The 19,139-nt window shown below is 40.1% G+C and overlaps 1 protein-coding gene across 1 annotated transcript; it reads left to right on the top strand.

Annotated features, from left to right (window-relative positions):
• Nucleotides 1-1,763: 1,763 nt before the first annotated feature.
• On the top strand, nucleotides 1,764-19,075 carry LOC101475340 (protein sprouty homolog 3). The gene is made up of 2 exons (XM_004551142.4): nucleotides 1,764-2,512; nucleotides 17,116-19,075. The coding sequence occupies exon 2, from the start codon at nucleotides 17,201-17,203 to the stop codon at nucleotides 18,095-18,097; it is 897 nt and encodes a 298-aa protein (XP_004551199.1). The 5' UTR covers nucleotides 1,764-2,512; nucleotides 17,116-17,200; the 3' UTR covers nucleotides 18,098-19,075.
• The last annotated feature ends 64 nt before the right edge of the window (nucleotides 19,076-19,139 follow it).

Below are 19,139 nucleotides of genomic sequence, written 5' to 3'. Positions count from 1 at the left end.
TGTCTTCCCCCCCCCCCATTGACCACGGTTAAGTTCTGTGTAACATTTATAGTCCTAACAATCCTAAAATGTTTTCATTTAGAAAACTGCATTACCAGCTTCACAGCAGAGAAGCAGTCATGACACGGGGGTCCGTGATGCACTTATTGTCAAAATTACCAACATAATAATTTGGCACAGACGCCTCAGTGAATTAAAGGTTGTGTGATTTCCCAAAGCACAAGAGAACTTTTGTACCCATCAGTCCTTCCATGATCTTAAACAGTTATCCAGCTTTGGGTTGTGGGTGATGCTGGATACTAACTTATTTTTCATAGGATCAGGGTTGGTGTACACTCTAGACAAGCTAAAGAAGAAAGAGAACAACACACATACACACTTATGGCCAATTTAAAATAATAACTGAATCCACCATGGATGTCTTTGGACTTTCGGAGGAACATGGGCAAACTACAGGTAAAGGGGGAACATGTAAGCGTCACACAGACAGCTCCCAGCTGACTGCAAGATTCAAATCCACAACCTGTCAATGACCACCTGAAGTGCTGTAAAATTAATAATAAAAAATGTCTAATTATGATGATTTTAGCAATTAGAAATTTTTAAAACTCTATGAGAGTTTGTTCATTTCCACGCTCTTTATTTGCGAATAGAGAACACACAGGAAATCGGACGGCTCAGACAGAGCTAAACATGCTTAAATCTCTAATTTCTAGATTCATTTTACTTTGTATGAAGGCAGTATACTCTTAAATGGATGTGGATTCCATTATTCTGTGTTACAACAATGTTATCAGTGGAAGTAATGGTTGTATTGAGAACAAATGGATACATCTCTTAAGAGATGGTATCTTATTAATGTTCTGCGAGAGGTCTCTCGTTCTGTTAAAAGGGTTCTTCCTCACCAGGGGATTCTTGGATCGTTGGGGTTACCACTCTAATGCTGTAGCATTTCTACCCTACAATATATAGATCACTCTTGTTTCACCCATCCATCTTCTTCTGCTTAAAGCTGCAGGTAGAAGGGTTGGAGCCTACTTCAGTTGCCACAGGGTGACCCGGGGTACACCCTGGACAGGTTGCCAGTTTGTAACAGGGCTAACACAGAGAGACAGACAACCATTCATACTCACATTAATGCCTATGGGAAGTTTAGAATCACCAGTTAACCTAACCTCACTAACTGCATGTCTTTGGAGTGAGGGAGGAGAAAACCTATGCACACATGGTGAGAACATGCAAACTCCACACAGAAAATGTCATTTTGTGAAGACATATGCTTGCTTTGTTAGCTGGACTGGTTAACCTACTGTTGGCTGTCTACACATGAGTGAGATCGACAGCTTTTACGTGCTATTGCACTGATCTAAAATCAGAAAAAAACCCAAGTAGTTTGCAAAACAACCAACCAACCAACCATCTGGAGCCAAATTATATCACATTATGAAAAGCAGAAGTGGCACTAAGCCCAGCAGCCACTACACAAAATTCACTTCATGTTATACTCCTCATTGGAAATACTGAGCAAACTTTGAATTAAACTGGTTTGGGCTACATCGGATAGAGAAAAACATCAAGAATCAGCACCTGTTTATTAGTTAACACAGTGCGTTCTGCTCTGTCATGTTCAGACAGCAGAGAATTGAATTTAATTCAGTGATGGGAGAGGGAGGAGTTAGAGAGGAAGGGAGGAGGAGGGGTAACTGGACTGTGTATCTGTGTGACAGAGAGAGAGGGAGTGAGAGAAAGTGCATGCAGCTCTCAGTCATTCATCTCTTGGAGAGTGGAGAGGAAACTACAGCACAAAGAGAAACACAAGATAAAAAATAAAGTTCTGCGATCAGTTTCTCAATTAAGACTTTTTTCTCATCACCGTTTATTTTTGCAACCAAAAGAACTGAGCTGCAGATATTTCACTTTGCTCCTTCCGCTCTCCGTGGAGATATTCCCATTTCTCTCTCCTGCAGCAGAGGACAATTTTCTGTCCGTGAAAACTGAGAAAATTTACAAGCACCAAAACTGTGCCTGCTTTTGAGACTGTGCATCAGAAGGCTCAGTGGTAACTTGAATGCCTTGGACAGAGAGAGTGGAGCCCTTCTTTGCTGTGTGTGTGAAAGGAATGGTTGGGCTTTTTTGAGGAGGTGGAGGAGGAGGTGACCTCAGGAGGACAGCACCACGATCGTGGTGCTCTGGGAAAAAGCTCCGGGAAGAGGAGGAGGAGGAGGGCGCGTCGTGCTGGGGAAGAGCATCCTCCCAGCCTCTTTGTCACCCTCAGGCACACACCCTTAGGACAGCAGGAGTTCAGTAATCTTATAAAATTAACTGGAGAGGAGAAAATAACTCCCTGCTGTACAATAAAGTGAGTTTAATTAAAATATTAAAAAAAACTAATAAAAAAGTACATCAACTCAAATTTCACAGACATATAGACACATCTATAAATCATACATACACACAGACAACCAGGACGCCCCAGCTCACTGCTGCAGAATGGATCTCGCACCAATCGGAGGTAAGCATAAATTCATCCTGTTGCCATCTGATCTGCTGATGGACTATTAATGATTTGCATGAAATTGATATTTTCATTAATTTCTTTTTTATTGAAATCAGTGATTACGGATTAAGTTTTTTTCCAGCTTTGCAGGTTTTTTGTACTTCATACTTGGGCATCATTTTAGTTAAATTCATTTAAGTTCTTTTTCTGGGTTCTCTAAATAAAGACCCTGTTCTGACTCACTTGCTTAAATGAAAATAAGCTGTTCACTATGTTGCAAATTTTCAAGCTCAACCATCTCTATACTCAAAAGTTCTTTATATGATTAACTGATAAGTTTATTGTAATACAGTGGGAGTTTGAGTAGCACCTACCAAAAAAAAAAAAAAAATCAAAATTTTCCAAAAATGAAGTCTCGCTTTTTCAAAATGAAACCAAAAAGTTTGCAGAACATCAAGGCAACCTTCTGATCTTCATGTAAATCCAGCTGAAAATCATCATTTCCTGTCGATTTCATCTCTTGACGTGGTAAAACGGCATCAGAACTTTTCAAAGCCTCAGTGCACATGAACCTAACATCAACTGCAAGCCAGCTCATTGATAACCAATGGTCAAATTCACTGATCACTGCCCTACTATGTTTGCAACATTTTTTTTTTCCAAAAGATCGGGTCTTGTCCCTTCCTCTCTTTCTTGTGTTTGTCTTGGCTGCTGGAGAAACAGTCAGGAAGAGATGGGTTTTACTCTTGAATCTGTACTCTCTATAAATACATATTACACATGTAAAACAAGCAAAAGGTGGCTCCATTCAGTCATTTAGCCGTACTGAATCTTTGTTGTCAATTTTGACTTTTATATTTATGTTTTGAAACAATAACAACTACTGCACAAGGTCTGGTGACTTTAATCAAACGCTTTTAAATCACCGGGAGGTGCGATCAAACAACCAAATGCAATGGTGTACTATAATCATATTAGCCAACTGTTTCTGCATGTTAACATCAGTCTCGGTACGTTTAACCAGTATGTGTGTGCGGGGAACTGCGACGGGGACATGTGGGGTTGGGATTGATTGTCCTCAAGGTCGGATGCAGAATGTCAATACCCATCTCCGCTGGGGTGGGACTGGAGGGGTGGGTGGATGAGAAACTGATGGGATGGACCGATGGGATAGCATGAAAGAAAAAGAAAGTGAATGGGATTAGAGGAGTGGCAATGCTAGGCAGAGGGGCTGACCATGAAAGGATGGATGGATTGTAGAGGAAAACTATGACGAGACAAAAAAGAATGATAAGATGTTTGAAGATAGGGATGGGATGGATGGAGATGGAACGCAACAGGAGCTAATACACTTCCTAATAAACTAGAGAACCACAAACTTATCAGATTTTGGGAAGATTCAATCAAATCAAACACAAACTTGTGCTAACTGTGCATAAGGTCATCAGATGTCACCTGACTGTAAGGCAGTCATCAGAAAAGTCAAACATATTTACAGGAGTTTTATTTTCCCCAAACAAAATCCTCCAAATAGTCAATCCAGTGATGTCATACAGTTTAGATTTGAATTTTATACTTTTTATGACAATAACAGTAAAAAGATGCCACTAGTTCCCTCTTTAAATGTATATTTCTTTTATTTACCTTCAGAAAGAAATACATAATGTTGCTTATATGCTCGTAATATCTCAGTAGTCTTTAGGGCTTGAAAAAAGATGGAAAATGGACTTCTTTTGCTTAAAGAAGTCCATTTTCCTTTTAAATTAAAGCTCTTTACAAATATATTCTCAGGATTTTCTAATAAAACGCTTAATGTGATCTGAATTTTCCACTGGCTTCTCTGGACTGTTGTCGCTTGCTTAATCCGAACAATCAAACATCACATTTGGCTCTACGTCTAAGATAACTAGTCACAATCTCGTAACTTTTCCCTTTTTGTTATAAAAGAACAAATAAAATATTCAAAATATATATTATATAACATATAACAGAATAAAATGAGAAAGCTGATAATTTGCTTCAAATCTATGGTACTACGAGAGTGTGAAACAAGCAACAGGTGTGAATCTTTACCGTCGCGTTCGTGTTTCAGGCCTCATGTGGTTGATGTTATTCAGTCTTTAGTTGTCCTTAAACTTCAAATCACAGATTGTATAACACCAACGATGTTTGTACAAGAAGCTAGAATTTGGAAACCACTGATTTAAGAAAACTAAACTGACCGGAGTACAGGAAATATACATAAAAAAATGTATTAATACAAACACTCAAATATGGTACTTTTACAGAAAGTGAAAGAAGTGTTTTTCTCCATTAGGAAAACTACTTGCATACTTTTATACTCTCTCATACCCCTAAACCAGTTTGGTAGAGCATGCAACTCGAATCACAAAGACAAGCTGGGCTTTTTAAGCGTTCAGCACAAATGTCACCACTTGGTTGGTATTTATTGCCTCCACTAAGTTGCTATGTTTTTGGTAATGTTTGCATGCATGCATGTGAGTGCATGCAGGTGTAGAGTGGGGTCATGTTAACAATCCATTTAATCCACAAAGGTCGTCAATGTCAACTTTAACAACTAAAAACAAAAAAAAAATCCTTATAACTATAGGTCTTACAAGTGTGGTGTGTATTGCCAAGATATAGAAAGTGCAGGATAAAGATTTAAAAAAATCATGTCACATTTGACCTTTGACCTCTCCTTGAAGGTCAATAGATTGATCGGAAGGCCAAAGTGGTAATAAAGCCACATAGAGCAATTTTAAATGACAATAGGTGGTCAGACTGAGAAGAACATGCCGGCATGGGATACTTTTTGAGTATAGTTGGTTAATTTTGTTGCACGCTGAAGTATTTGATGAGAAAAACAATGCTGATCGAGTCGGTATCAAGGTTTCATTTGTCTCTGCTGACAACACGTGTGAGAAATGTGCATTCTTATCATACTTTCATGATGTTTAGACTGCGTCCCCTTTGTTACTGTTAATGAAGTACTGCTCGTTCTCACACATTTCTTCTAACTTGTTTAGTCTTAAATCAATCTTTTTTTCTCCTTCTGGGCCTCTAAGTCACACAATCTATTAGTAAATCCACTGCTAGCCACTTTCACGTGTGAACTTAGAGGTCGGGACATTGAAGTTGTCCTCACTAAGGTGTAGCACAAAGAAGAAGCAGTCCATCCAAACAGTCAAGATTAATATTGTCACCATAAAATCAGACATCGCTCAGACTTTGTACAAAGGAGCTGAAAGTTTGTTTGACATCACAAAGACTGAAAAGTTGAAGAAACATATAGAGCAGTGTGAAGTCTGACCTTTAGGCTCACAGGGCTTAATCCTAACCTCATTATTAGAAATATTGACTACGTTTTTGTTGAGGATCCATCATTTGTGATGCAACTTCTATCAGATAAAACAAGGAAAAGCATAATTGGTCTACTTTAATATCTTGTCTAACCAGCTGACTATTTCTAGACAGTTTCAGGGGTGTAGGCGTGAAAATAACATTATTGAACGTAAAGTTCTTATTAGGAAGTAACTTAACTGGTCTGAACCAGAAAAGCTCTTATGGGTACTGTGGTAGAGCCTTTATAACGTCTAAAATGTACCTAAAAATCACGACAGTAAACTCAAATCCAAATCAGCAACGCTCGAACTATTTAGTTCCAACTCCAAACGTCATCCATTGATCCATATTCGTGCCTACAGCTAAATCTATAGTGGGCAGAATTGTACACTTAATGGTGCAGATCAAGATGGCAGCCTGCCATGTACCGTAATATGAACAGTAGCCTATAAGCGATCACTATTTCATCCATTGGTACTTTTTAAAAAAACATACTGATTTCTCAAGATAACAGTTCATGTTATTGGCCGTCTATAACTTAGTTTTACATAAATTATGTGTCAGGAAAAAGAAAAAAAGTGTAACTTATGTGCAGCTCCTGAAACAAATCTCCACCACTTTCATTTTTATGATTACTAATTTCACCATCCCTTACTCATGCGCTGTCTCTTCCCTTCCTCTTTTGCTGCTTCCCCTCCTGTCCCACCCCCTCTGCCTGGACTTGCTGGTCTGCAGTGTCTATTTCAGTCTTTCCGTTGGGGTCAGATTCGGCACATCCGGTATCTCATCCAGTTTATTGTCATTCAATCCTGCTGCGCTCCCGGAGGGCATCAAGAGGAAGGCCCCTGGGTCTTAGTGCCTGATTGGCAAAACACGCATGTACATACAGCTGGAATTTGAGCAGAATGGATTAAAATCTATATCTAGTACAGTTGGGTCTTGTAGTGCTCCATTATGAGTCCAAAGTCTTTACATACAACAGCAAAGTACATGAATATGTAACTTATTTGCCTAGAAGTATATCGGTGCATTCAAATGAGAGGTCTGTGGCAATTAGAAGCTTTACAGTCCATCATTATTTTTTCATAGATCAAATCATATTTCAATATTGAAGGTTTTCTGTAGTTATAGATTATTTTTCTTGTGTTAAAATAGCTCCAAGTTTTACACTGGGAAATCAGGCAGCTCAATAGTAGGAAAAGTAACAAAGACAGCATGGGATTAATGGTCTAAGCATGGCACTGCAATGGTATCCCACAGGCACCGTGCAGACCTATATGCTAACCTCCACGGTGTAGGTGTGTGAGTTGGGGACACAAAATGCTTGTCCACACTCATAATGTGGGTGATTCTTGTTTCTAAGAAGACAGAAGTAGAAGTAAAAAAAAAAGAAAAAAAAAGCATTAAATGTAATTAAAATTCTCCATATTGTCTGCACAATAGCTAATCCAATAGTTAATCCAATAGCTAATATAATAGCTAATCCTTGAGCTAACAGGAAAGGGAAATGGATTTTCAAATGAGGAGTGGAATTGCCATTTTAAATGTCAGAAATAAATCTTTGATTCTGGAAACCATTTAATTATTTTTCTTTTTCAAATTGTTTTTTAAAAATGATTTTGAAAATTAGTTTTTTAATTTGGAATTTAAAAATGTTTTTTAATTGAGTTTCATTCTTTTTTTGTAAAATCATTTTCGATTTGAAGTATTTATTGATGGATTAATGATTCATTTTGAAAAATAGATTTAAAAATAGTGTTTTTATTTAAAATTTTATTATTAAATAATAAATTACTGTAGTAATGCTTGAATAAATAAAATAATTAAAAAATGAATTTGCAAATACATAATTTATTGTACAATTCATGATTTAAGCACAGAATTCATTATTTCAATATGTGTGATTTGAGCCTCCCAAAAGGTTTTTTTTAAGTACATATATGTATACATATATATATATATATATATATATATATATATATATACACACACACACACACACATATATAAAAAAAAAAAAAAACACCCAGCACGCCCCTGCGGGCGGTTTATCCTTCAAGCTCGGGTCCTCTACCAGAGGCCTGGGAGCTTGAGGGTCCTGCGCAGTATCTTAGCTGTTCCCAGGACTGCGCTCTTCTGGACAGAGATCTCCGATGTTGTTCCCGGGATCTGCTGGAGCCACTCGCCTAGCTTGGGAGTCACCGCACCTAGTGCTCCGATTACCACGGGGACCACCGTTACCTTCACCCTCCACATCCTCTCGAGCTCTTCTCTGAGCCCTTGGTATTTCTCCAGCTTCTCGTGTTCCTTCTTCCTGATATTGCTGTCATTCGGAACCGCTACATCGATCACTACGGCCGTCTTCTTCTGTTTATCTACCACCACTATGTCCGGTTGGTTAGCCACCACCATTTTGTCCGTCTGTATCTGGAAGTCCCACAGGATCTTAGCTCGGTCATTCTCCACCACCCTTGGGGGCATCTCCCATTTTGACCTCGGGACTTCCAGGTTATACTCGGCACAGATGTTCCTGTACACTATGCCGGCCACTTGGTTATGGCGTTCCATGTATGCCTTGCCTGCTAGCATCTTGCACCCTGCTGTTATGTGCTGGATTGTCTCTGGGGCATCTTTACACAGCCTGCACCTGGGGTCTTGCCTGGTGTGATAGACCCCAGCCTCTATGGATCTTGTGCTCAGAGCTTGTTCTTGTGCTGCCATGATTAGTGCCTCTGTGCTCATTAGTGCCTCTATTAGTTATTAGTACAGAGGCACTAATATATATATATACACACACATATATATATATATATATATATATATATATATATATATATATATATATATATATATATATATATATATGTATACACACACACACACATATATATATATGTATACACACACACACACATATATATATATGTATACACACACATATATATATATATACACACACACACATATATATATATACACACACACACATATATATATACACACACACACACACATATATATATATATATATATATATGTGTGTGTGTGTGTGTGTGTGTGTGTGTGTGTATATATATATATATATATATATATATATATATATATATATATACACACACACATTTTTTTTTTTTAACACTTTTACCAAGTGTAGTTTTATTTCTCTCTGAAACGTGATCCCTGTACTTCTGAAGTTCTGGCCACACGAGTTGTTAATCGCGTTGAACCTGACTGCTGGTCACTTTACTGTATTTACTACCTGCACACATTACTATCAGTGGCTTTCTTTAAACTCACTGGTAGTTGCTTCAGTCACTTGCCCAAAAGTTGAGAAAAGTTTATCTTGGGTCACGCTCACTTCACATCCCCAGCAAGTAGTTCCCCCATAGTTGCCTGAAGTTGCCAAATATCTATATGTATGTCTTTCTATGGTCTCTGTTTGCCATGTTGGTCTGAACTGCTTCCAGTGTGGATGTAGCTTAAAATCCTGGCTATGCCCCTGTTTGGAGTTGGAGGTTTCCCTTCTTATATTCAGGCTCAGTGGCATATTGGCACAAACATTAAATCAATATTGATCTTCTCTGCTGAAAAAAAGGATAATTTCCCAAAATGTATTTATGTAAACTAACAGATTGTTTACCACAACAGTCAGCGCTTGATAGCATCTTTCATGAAAGACAATTTCTAACACCTCGCAAAACGTTAAAGGAGTAACAAGGACAGGAGAGCAGTGAGAGGATGAAAGAGAAGGTGGAGGGATTGCAGTGAAGGTGACATTTGGGAGCGAGAGGAGCAGAGAAGATAGGGGAAGATATGACAGAAGGAAGTAGAAGAAAGGAAAGGAGACGTGAGGAGAGGGCAACCCCTCCTCATTTCGAGGCAAAGGGTCACTGCAGTCAGTTCTAAAATAGCCAGAAACCATGATGTCATCTAGGGGGAGATGCAACAAAGCCTTATCCATTAAACTCCATCGACCATCAGCAGGTCGAGCCCAGACTCAGCGGAAGTCAGAGAGTCAGCGGGCAGACAAGGAATCAGGACTAATTACAAGTTTCTTTTTCCTCTTGATTTTATGAGGCAAATGGGTTTTCAACATTAAACACTTTTTTTCAGAGTTTATAAAACTCTGGAAGCGCACTTAGCATAGACCGCATCCAAACAGTGATGGTCAGCTCTTAAACCCAATGCCAGAAGTACAATATGCCAACTGTTAATGATAATATTTAGAGGTTTCAAACAAATAAGCTTATGTTATAGTATTGTTATCATTGTCTACTGTCCTGTTCTCTAATGGATGGCTGTCACCTGGACAAAAAGTGATGACTTTAGTGTTTCTGACTTAGTTGATAAAACGCTGCTTGGATAATGTAACTCGCAGCAGCGAGTCTTTGCTTCATGTCTAATTGCACTGAGAAAAACACAGACTTCCTGCTTCCTGGTATATGAAGGTTTAAAGATATGAAAAAACCTTCCTGTGTGATTACCTACATCACAACCATGAAAACATATGAGGCAATAAAAGAAAAAAATATGAATTCCTGTTTTATGTGTATCAATGATACAGATAGACTGCACTGAAGTTTAAACATGGCAGTATGAGAAACGACTGGGCAGCAGTGTAGATCAGTGTGTGGTGTGCGTTTTTGTAGAAATGTGTGATAGAGGAGTGTGTGTGTGTGTGTGTGTGTGTGTGTGTGTGTCCCAGGGCACAGGCTCAGTCATTACTGATACTCCCCTAGCACAGAGGTCCATCCTCAGGTTACCGCTGACGGCCTCTTGAAACAACAGCTCCCTATGACTGTTTTCTTTTAGGCTGGTTTGCTTCATTGACATCCATTGTTTATGTTACTTATGCAATGTTTGGAGAATTCATCATGGTAAAAGAAAAGGAAAGAAACAAAAACGTGCCAAAACAAACCGCGTATTCATACTGTTAACCCTCTCTGTCCGTCTCCTGTTCCTGTTGATTGTTTTTCTGTCCCTATGTCCACAATGATACTTGTTCTTATCCTGTTCTTATGCTGCCGAGCACAATTTTCACAAAAATCCCCAATCCCCGTTCTACTCTGAACCAGATAGATTATAAAACAATTACGGTGCTTCTTGCCATGGAAGTTCAGTATAAGCCGCAAACGTGCATCAAGTTACCCAGGAACATCCATCTTATTTAGGATCACGAAATATCAGGAAAGCATGTGATCCAAATTTTCAATTATTCTAAATTTACTAGAATAGCAAAGTGTTTGATGAAAGATGTGATGCAGCGCGCTGCTATAGTCCTGAAACTCTAAAATTCATTAGTGTTTTGCATTCCCCCATGTTCCCCTGTCTCCAAGTCCGTGGGTTTAGGTTCTTGCAGTTAACACAAATTTGTGAAACAAACACAACAAGCTGAAAGTCAGTGATATCTATCTATCTATCTATCTATCTATCTATCTATCTGATAATAATCTGACAATACTATAATATTGGCCATATTATATTTACATTACCACAGTGAGATGACTTTAGTCTCATGAACAACATTAACTAATTGTTATTTACTAACTAATCTTAAATGACTGTTCAGCACAGAAATGAAGCCCAACAATCATGTTTTACAGTCCCGTGGTCTCAGCCTCAGATACTCAGCTAATCAAAGTGATGTCATGACAAAAATGAATGACCAACAAAACATTTTTCTCCTTCATTTCTGTCAAACAAAGCTGTATGTAACGTGTCTCGCGGTTAGTATCGTAGTTGCTAGGCAACCTGAACAGCGCGACGAAGCGTATACCGTCCCATTTCACAAGCCTCTCACTTCCGCACTTGTCGTACTTATAGTACGCACCGTAGTGCGCGTACTTCAAGCGTGCAGACCCTGAACTGGGACACAGCTTGAGCATCACAACTGAAAACAACAGGAAATCTCAGCTCAGCCAATCAGAGTGGCTGATTGCATGCATAAAGGCCATGTGTTGATTATGATACCAGGGCCTTTAAAACAGACAATATTTTCCTCTCTAATCTTCCTAGAAACAATAATTGTATTAAAAGTGTATGCTTACCTGTAGAGCTGCTTATTTACTTCACTAAGATTTCCATCAGTCTTCATCGCAGCAATAAACATCAGTCTATGGTGGAATTTAATCATAAAATAGAAGCTTTGGACAAAGTTTTAGTTCTGAAATAAACTCTTGTTTTTAATTGTTTCTTTGTCTACAACCTAACAATATCATGCAACAGAGAAAAGAAATCCATTCTGAAAATCGTGAGTCGTTCAACTGCTTGTCGAATTTGTTGAAAATGTCCTACAGTAACTCTACATTCAAACTCTATAGTTTCAAGCCTTCTGATTTTACTTGCTGTAAGTATGTCATATTAGAGGGGGGCAATAGTAGGCACGACCAGAAAGAGTAAATAATATGAGGTCATGGAAATAGTTGGCAGGCCTCTTCTTTTTTAACAATTAGATGGTGTGATAGGCGAGCAGAGTATAAGCGAGCCACGGCCACTGCTCTGTGATGAGATTAGTCACCAGGTCCTCTTCTCTCTCCTCAGACTAATTTGAAAATGCATCCTCATCCAAACAACCTGGCCCTCCTTATCTGCTGCTTTATGGCTGGATTTCTGGAAGCAGGGCGGGGGGGGGCTATATAGAAAAGCCAGAGGGTTGGGCACCATTCTGTTCAGGCTGCCACAGTTTGCTGTTTGCTCAAAGGTGTCTCCTGGCACGGAGGACAGGAAGTGTATTTTGTATTCTTGCTAATCACCTCTCCTGCTCTCACAGTGATGGATTGCCATTCTTGGGTTTCAACCATCCTATCATCCCTACATCTGTTTGCTCTTCCATTACTGTGTCTGCACTGCCTTTTTCAGTATCCACTTCTCTTTTTTACTCCTTTTTATTTAACTTTTGGGCACTCAAAACAGTACAAAAAAACTCCCAAAACATTTGCAATTATTTAACATATTTTTCTGGCTAAAATGAGAGATCCTGATGAGATATTTCGCAGTCTGATTCAAGCGGTCTACTGCTTATGAGAGAGGCATGGCAGTAGACTGAATCATTTAGGTTTTTGGACCATTATTTAAAAAGAAAGCATCACGTGGTACTGCAATTAAAGTAAGTGCAAAAGGTTGTGTAGCCTATTATCACAGAATATTTAATTCATAAAATAATTTTACTTTCATCTACCATAAATTAAAGTTTTTTCCACATCTGCTGAAACTTGGACAGCGGCAGACACGAATGCTCTTACTGTAATAGTGGTAAAATACATAAACTTTCCCACAATCAGTTACTTTCTTCCAGAATTTTCCCATCTTGCCTTATTTGCAACACCAGTGCTGTGTTATGCCATTATGGCTTTCATATGTTTGATAAATTTCCATCAGCTGTTCATCTGGCAATATGTGTCTCAATGAGTGGCATTCAGTTAAGTCTGACTTTTTAATTTTTATTTATTTATTTTTTGGCAGAACAAGTGTGAAGTCATGCATCAAACAGACTTTCCTCATCTCAACAAACAAATCCATAATGCAGTCCTCTAAAGATAATTGACTAGTTTTTGGGGAAAAGATGCCATTAATACAGGGAGACAGAATTTTAGGGGCATCTTTGAGCTGCATAGACATGACCATGCCTCAGTGTCTTTAATACATTTGAGTATGAAAGCAGAACAATTCCCAACAAGTATAATCCCAGCCGACCACCCATGTCTAACATCTGCAGGACAATACTGCAATTCCAGAATCAGCTAATAATAATTAACCTGCTAGAATCCAGCAGAATAACACAATAACACAACATCTGAGGCTCGTGAAAATGTTTAATGCATTGTTTTCTTTTTCAAAAACCAAAGAAAAGAATCTCCAGTGTTTCTTTTGCTTTGGCAGAAGAGTGGACACTAATAGAGGAAACATTTTTGAAATAAGTCTAGATGCATATGGATGGAGCTAAAGAGACACATTTGCTTCTGCTTCCTCTTACCTCCATGCTCTATCTAATCTCATGATCTGAGCTGCTTTAAACGCATTTCCATTTGGCCTCATTACTCTCTAAGAGGGCCGGCCCCATGTGAGGAGTGAGCCAGTGATCTCTCCCCGTTGGCCACTTGGCAAGACTGCCATTTCTCTGTGAGGATATAGCTGTGTGTGTGTATGTGTGTGTGTGTATATATATGTTGGCTGCTTGCTTTATCACAAACAAACACAAAGAACCGAGCATTTTTTCTCTAAATTAAGCAACAGCGTTCTGTCTCTGATGTTCAAACAGGAAATCAAATCAGTGGCATATTAATCTATATTCAGACATTTTAATTTAATATAGTATAATCATGCATTTACTGCACTTCCAAGCAAATGCACGTTAACTTTTAAAGAAGTGGCTTACTCAGCATTTGAATGCGTATGCAACACAATGCATGTCATTTTATACCAGTGTTTCCCATACAGACTTTACTTGGGCAGGATAACCAGATATATTAACACCCTCCAAAGATTACCCAGTCACATTTCATATTTTTATTCTTTAATTCAAGAGGACATAAAGGATTTATTTAATGGCAGACACCTCCCTTACTCTTACCTTGATAGTTGCTAATCTGTTCCTTCCACTCTTACATCCTACTGGTTGTAGGGCCACTCTAAATTTTTAAAGAAGAAAGCCTTAACAAAAAATGCATTATCCATCCATTCGCTTCCGCTTATCCTTTTCAGGGTCGCGGGGGGCGCTGGAGCCTATCCCAGCTGTCATAGGGCGAAAGGCGGGGTACACCCTGGACAGGTCGCCAGTCTGTCGCAGGGCCAACACACAGGGACAGACAACCATTCACATTCACTCGCACATTCACACCTAGTGGCAATTTGGATTATCCAATTAACCTATCCCCACAAGCTGCATGTCTTTGGACGGTGGGAGGAAGCCGGAGTACCCGGAGAGAACCCACGCAAACACGGGGAGAACATGCAAACTCCACACAGAAAGACCCCAGCCTGATGGTGGAATTGAACTCAGGACCTTCTTGCTGTGAGGCAACAGTGCTAACCACTGTGCCACCGTGCTGCCCAAAAAATGCATTATGTTATCACAAATACAATACACAGTCACGTGAAATTAATTCTATCCCGTCCTGTAAGACCTTTTATAGCACTGATAGGCAACTCCAGAGCTCAAGGCCTCCGTCCTGCAGGTTTTAGATGTGTCCTTGATCCAACACAGCTGATTCAAATGGCTAAATTACCTCCTCAACATGTCTTGAAGTTCTCCAGAGGCCTGGTAATGAACTAATCATTTGACTCAGGTGTGTTGACCCAGGGTGAGATCTAAAACCTGCAGGACACCGGCACTCGAGGCCTGGAGTTGCCTACCAGTGCTTTACAGTTTCCATTGGAAATAAAAGGGTAACTAGCAGCCAGGTGCTTCTGTTCAAATAGGCTTGATTAACTGTACCTCTATAAAAGGAGATGTTCAGACATTTTCCTGTTTTCAAGCGTTCAGGAGTGTATGTCCCATCAAATTTATCCCAAGGTCAGATTGTCCAACACTTTGATAAAGTACTAAAATCCAGCGAGTTGTATCTCAGGCTCTACAGGCCTCAGTTAGCATTTAAAATGTTAAATTCATAACAGTGAAACTAGAGAAAGAGTCTGTATGCCTTATTTAAAGCTGTTGCCATGAAAAAAGCCTCTTCTCTCTAAAGTTACATCTGAACAAACCACAAAACGTCTAGAACAACGTTCTTTGGACTTACTGGACCAATGTGGAAATCTCTGGCCATAAGAAATACATTTGGAGAAAACCAAACACTGAACACCTCATAGCAACTTTCAAACACTGTGATAAAAAGATGAAGATTTGGCTTATTTTGCAGCCACAGGACCAGGGCACTTTGAGTCACTGCGTTCATCATGAACACCTCTTTATACTATTCAAGAGTCAAATGTGAGTTCATCTGTCTGACAGCTAAAGTTTGAGAAAGGACTATGATCCCAGTCAAGGTCCAGACCTCAGCCTGGCTGAAATCCTGTGGCAGGACCTTATGAGAGCTGCGCATAAACAAATACCCACAAATTTCAATGAACTGAAGCAATAACTGTAAATCTAAAAGCTGATGGTTTAAATGAGGTAAAACCGGTCCACTGGAGTGAACCTATGCAAAAAAAAAATGTGCATGAGGATAAACAAGGTTTATTAGTGGTGCTCCAAATAGCTCACATAATTTACATACACAAGAACCTTGTTTCTAGAAAGTGCTTCCTCTGAAAATAGTTTGTAAAGAAACTGTTACAGGAAAGCAGATAATTTTTATAAGCTACTTACTGGCATATATTGGTAGCTTTTAAGGAAATACATGTCTTTAAGTATCTCTGCACTGGCCTCAGCATTTCGCTGTGGTTGCTGCTTGATTGGAACCACAGACCGAAACTCAGAGTAGCCTACTTTATTTTTATCAGATGGTTTTCTGAAATAAAGTATTTTTATGGTGAGATATTTTGCTCAGTGAAAATGTACCTCAATAAATCAGTCTAAAATCTTTAGCTGGCAGAGTTGAGCCAATCAGAGACAAATGATTAATATATATATATATATCAATTAAACCATTTTTAAAGCCATTTCTCTGTTGCTCAAGTGCTTGGCCACACTGCCAGCCTCTGTCTGCAGGTGGGATTCCTCCATGGCATCAGCAGCTGTGCTCAACAGATGTTAAATTACAGTGTGAACCTCATGGTTGTGTCTCTTTGGCTCTGGCAGGCTAATAATAGTGTTAGCTTGAGCAGTGGAGCGCCTCAGCGGTCATGATGACACGGTTGATGGTTGTGTGGAGGTTTTGCAGCCAAAATCCATCCCTGATCAAATGCTTCTTAAAGTTTTGGAGAGCAACATGCAGGCTACTGTTTGCTTTTCACAACATTTTTCTCCACATAACACTAAATATACACCATACACTCAAAAGAAATCATTCTTTGACTTCATAAAAATGAAGCAACAACATCTGACATATACAAAAATGAAAGGTTTATTAGTTAATATAATTGTGATTACAGAAAATATGCCTGGTATAAATTGAATGTAGAATGTTGAATGCCAACCCAATACCAAAGCCTTATCTACCATGTGTAGAAGTGGCTTAAAATTTCCAATTACATGTTTTTATTGATGCATTTTACTAAAGTCACTCCTGATAGTTAAAAATAGTTCTTATGTATCTCAGAGAGAGATGTTATAACCCAGAATTTTATGAAAAATTAGAACCAATAATCACTATTGCTTCCTTTCTTTGTGTTTGCAGGTTTATCTGATGTGCCTTGAGCACCGGGAGCACTTTGCCCCAGACCCGGCTTCCAACCCTGGTGCCATCCAGCAGGCTGACCAGGATGGACTCTACTCATTCCTTCAGGATGGAGCTGGACTCAGTGCTGTCGCTTGACCAGATACGTGCCATTCGGGCTAACAATGACTATGTGGAGCGGCCCGTGGCACTGGAACCTGCAACGCAGTCTGGATTCTTTTTGGTCCACGATGACCGTTACCCTCACGGTGCATACATCCATCACCCCCAGCCTTCCTTCCCCTCAGCCATGTCCCGCAGCCAAAGTCAACAGCAGCACACTCATCTTTCCCATTTGAGCCGTTCCAGTACCATAAGCTCTTCTATGTCACGAACAAGTGCCACCTCAGACCAGCGGCTACTGGCAGGTTTGACACCATCTCACTCTGGCTTAGGTTCGGTGGTCCATTCACAGCCTAAAGGGGACCTGAAGCCTGATTCTTTTGGTAAACGCCTGGCGGAAGATGAGGCTGAACTCAGTCTCCATCAGTTCATCTGTGAGAGGTGTGGCCGCTGTAAATGTCAAGAGTGCTGCGCCCCACGCCGCCTGCCTTCTTGCTGGGCCTGTGGACAACGCTGTCTGTGTTCTGCTGAGAATGCCGTGGAGTATGGCACATGCTTGTGCTGTGTTAAAGGTTTATTCTATCACTGCTCTGCCCAGGATGATGAAGATAACTGTGCTGACCAGCCATGTTCCTGTGCTCCAGCCCATGCCTGTGCCCGCTGGAGCACAATGGGACTGCTGGCGCTATGTCTGCCCTGCCTTTGCTGCTACCCCCCTGCCAGGCTGTGCCTTGCTCTGTGCCGGTGTGCCCACGACCGGGCTACGCGGCCCGGCTGCAGGTGCAGCAACACCAACACTGTGTGCCGCAAGATTTCCAATTCCAACCCTAATCCTTGCCATCCCTCGCTCCGCAGCAAAGCTCTGGAGAAACCGTTATGACAGGCTTGAATGAGGGCCAAGTAAATGAATTTCCCCTCAGATGTGGCCAAAAGCAATGCTGTCACCAATCAACGGTCCCTCGGTTGACATCATGACGACAGTGCCATTGTGACCCAACTACCTACGTATGACAAGCCAACCAATCACCCAACCAACCAAACAACCAAGTTGTTCACCTAACGTACCTTTATTTCTCCAACTCAGGAGGGACCAAAGCTTTAATGTGCCTGCTTATGTTGGAGAATTAATGCCTATGTTGAAGAATAAGAAGCTGTTTTGCTTTGCTGGACCGATCCTTAAACCTTAACCAAGACACCAAGACAAAAAACAAGGCAAAACAAAACAAAAAAAACATGCTTTCTATGGTGCAATCTCGGCATGTTAAAATGTATTTATTTATTATTGAATCTCCTCCCTTCTCAACCCTTTGCCACTCTCTGTGCTAATTCTTTGCAAAGGAATCGCTCACAAAGGAAAGAAGCCTGCATATGGACTTTGCAAACAGATTCTGACCTGATCAGAAGAAGTGTGAGAGATGGAGGTTAAAACTACAACGAGATTCAGAACTTTGAAAAAACGTTAAAGATGAACGAGGAAACCAGTGTTGTACTGAGGTGAACATCTTACTGAGACTCAGCAAAGCACCAAGATATAAAGTGAGATGAACGACACCTGTGACAACAGTTTGACACCAAAAAGGGACCATTCACTGTAACAAACGGTGTGAATTTCAATGTTATTAAGCTCATTTGTAAACGAAAAGCACTGTGAGGTAGATGGACAATGTTTTCCCTGTGAGCCTAGAGCTCATTGGGGGATTATTTAACCAGAGGGAGGATGCATCTATTGTGAGGCAGCGTGCGTGCGTGTCCGTCTGTGTGTGTCCTCCTACTGTGCAACAACCTGTGTATGAGCCTGTGTGTTTGTTGTTTTATCAGCAGAAGAAGCCTGCCTTGTGTTATTTTTAGCAGTCCTGCTTCGCTGGAGCTCTGAGGGTCTGGTCGGGTTTCCTCCTGAAGCCAGCCTGTCGCCAACCTCCCTC

The sequence above is a fragment of the Maylandia zebra genome, linkage group LG10, assembly GCF_041146795.1.
Source record: "Maylandia zebra isolate NMK-2024a linkage group LG10, Mzebra_GT3a, whole genome shotgun sequence".
Lineage (NCBI taxonomy): Eukaryota > Metazoa > Chordata > Actinopteri > Cichliformes > Cichlidae > Maylandia > Maylandia zebra.
Note: the sequence above shows the minus strand (reverse complement) of the source record. Positions and strands in the feature narration are given on the sequence as shown.

Coding starts and splice junctions, on each gene's coding strand:
- LOC101475340 (XM_004551142.4), top strand. CDS start 17,201: ATGGACTCTACTCATTCCTTCAGGATGGAGCTGGACTCAGTGCTGTCG.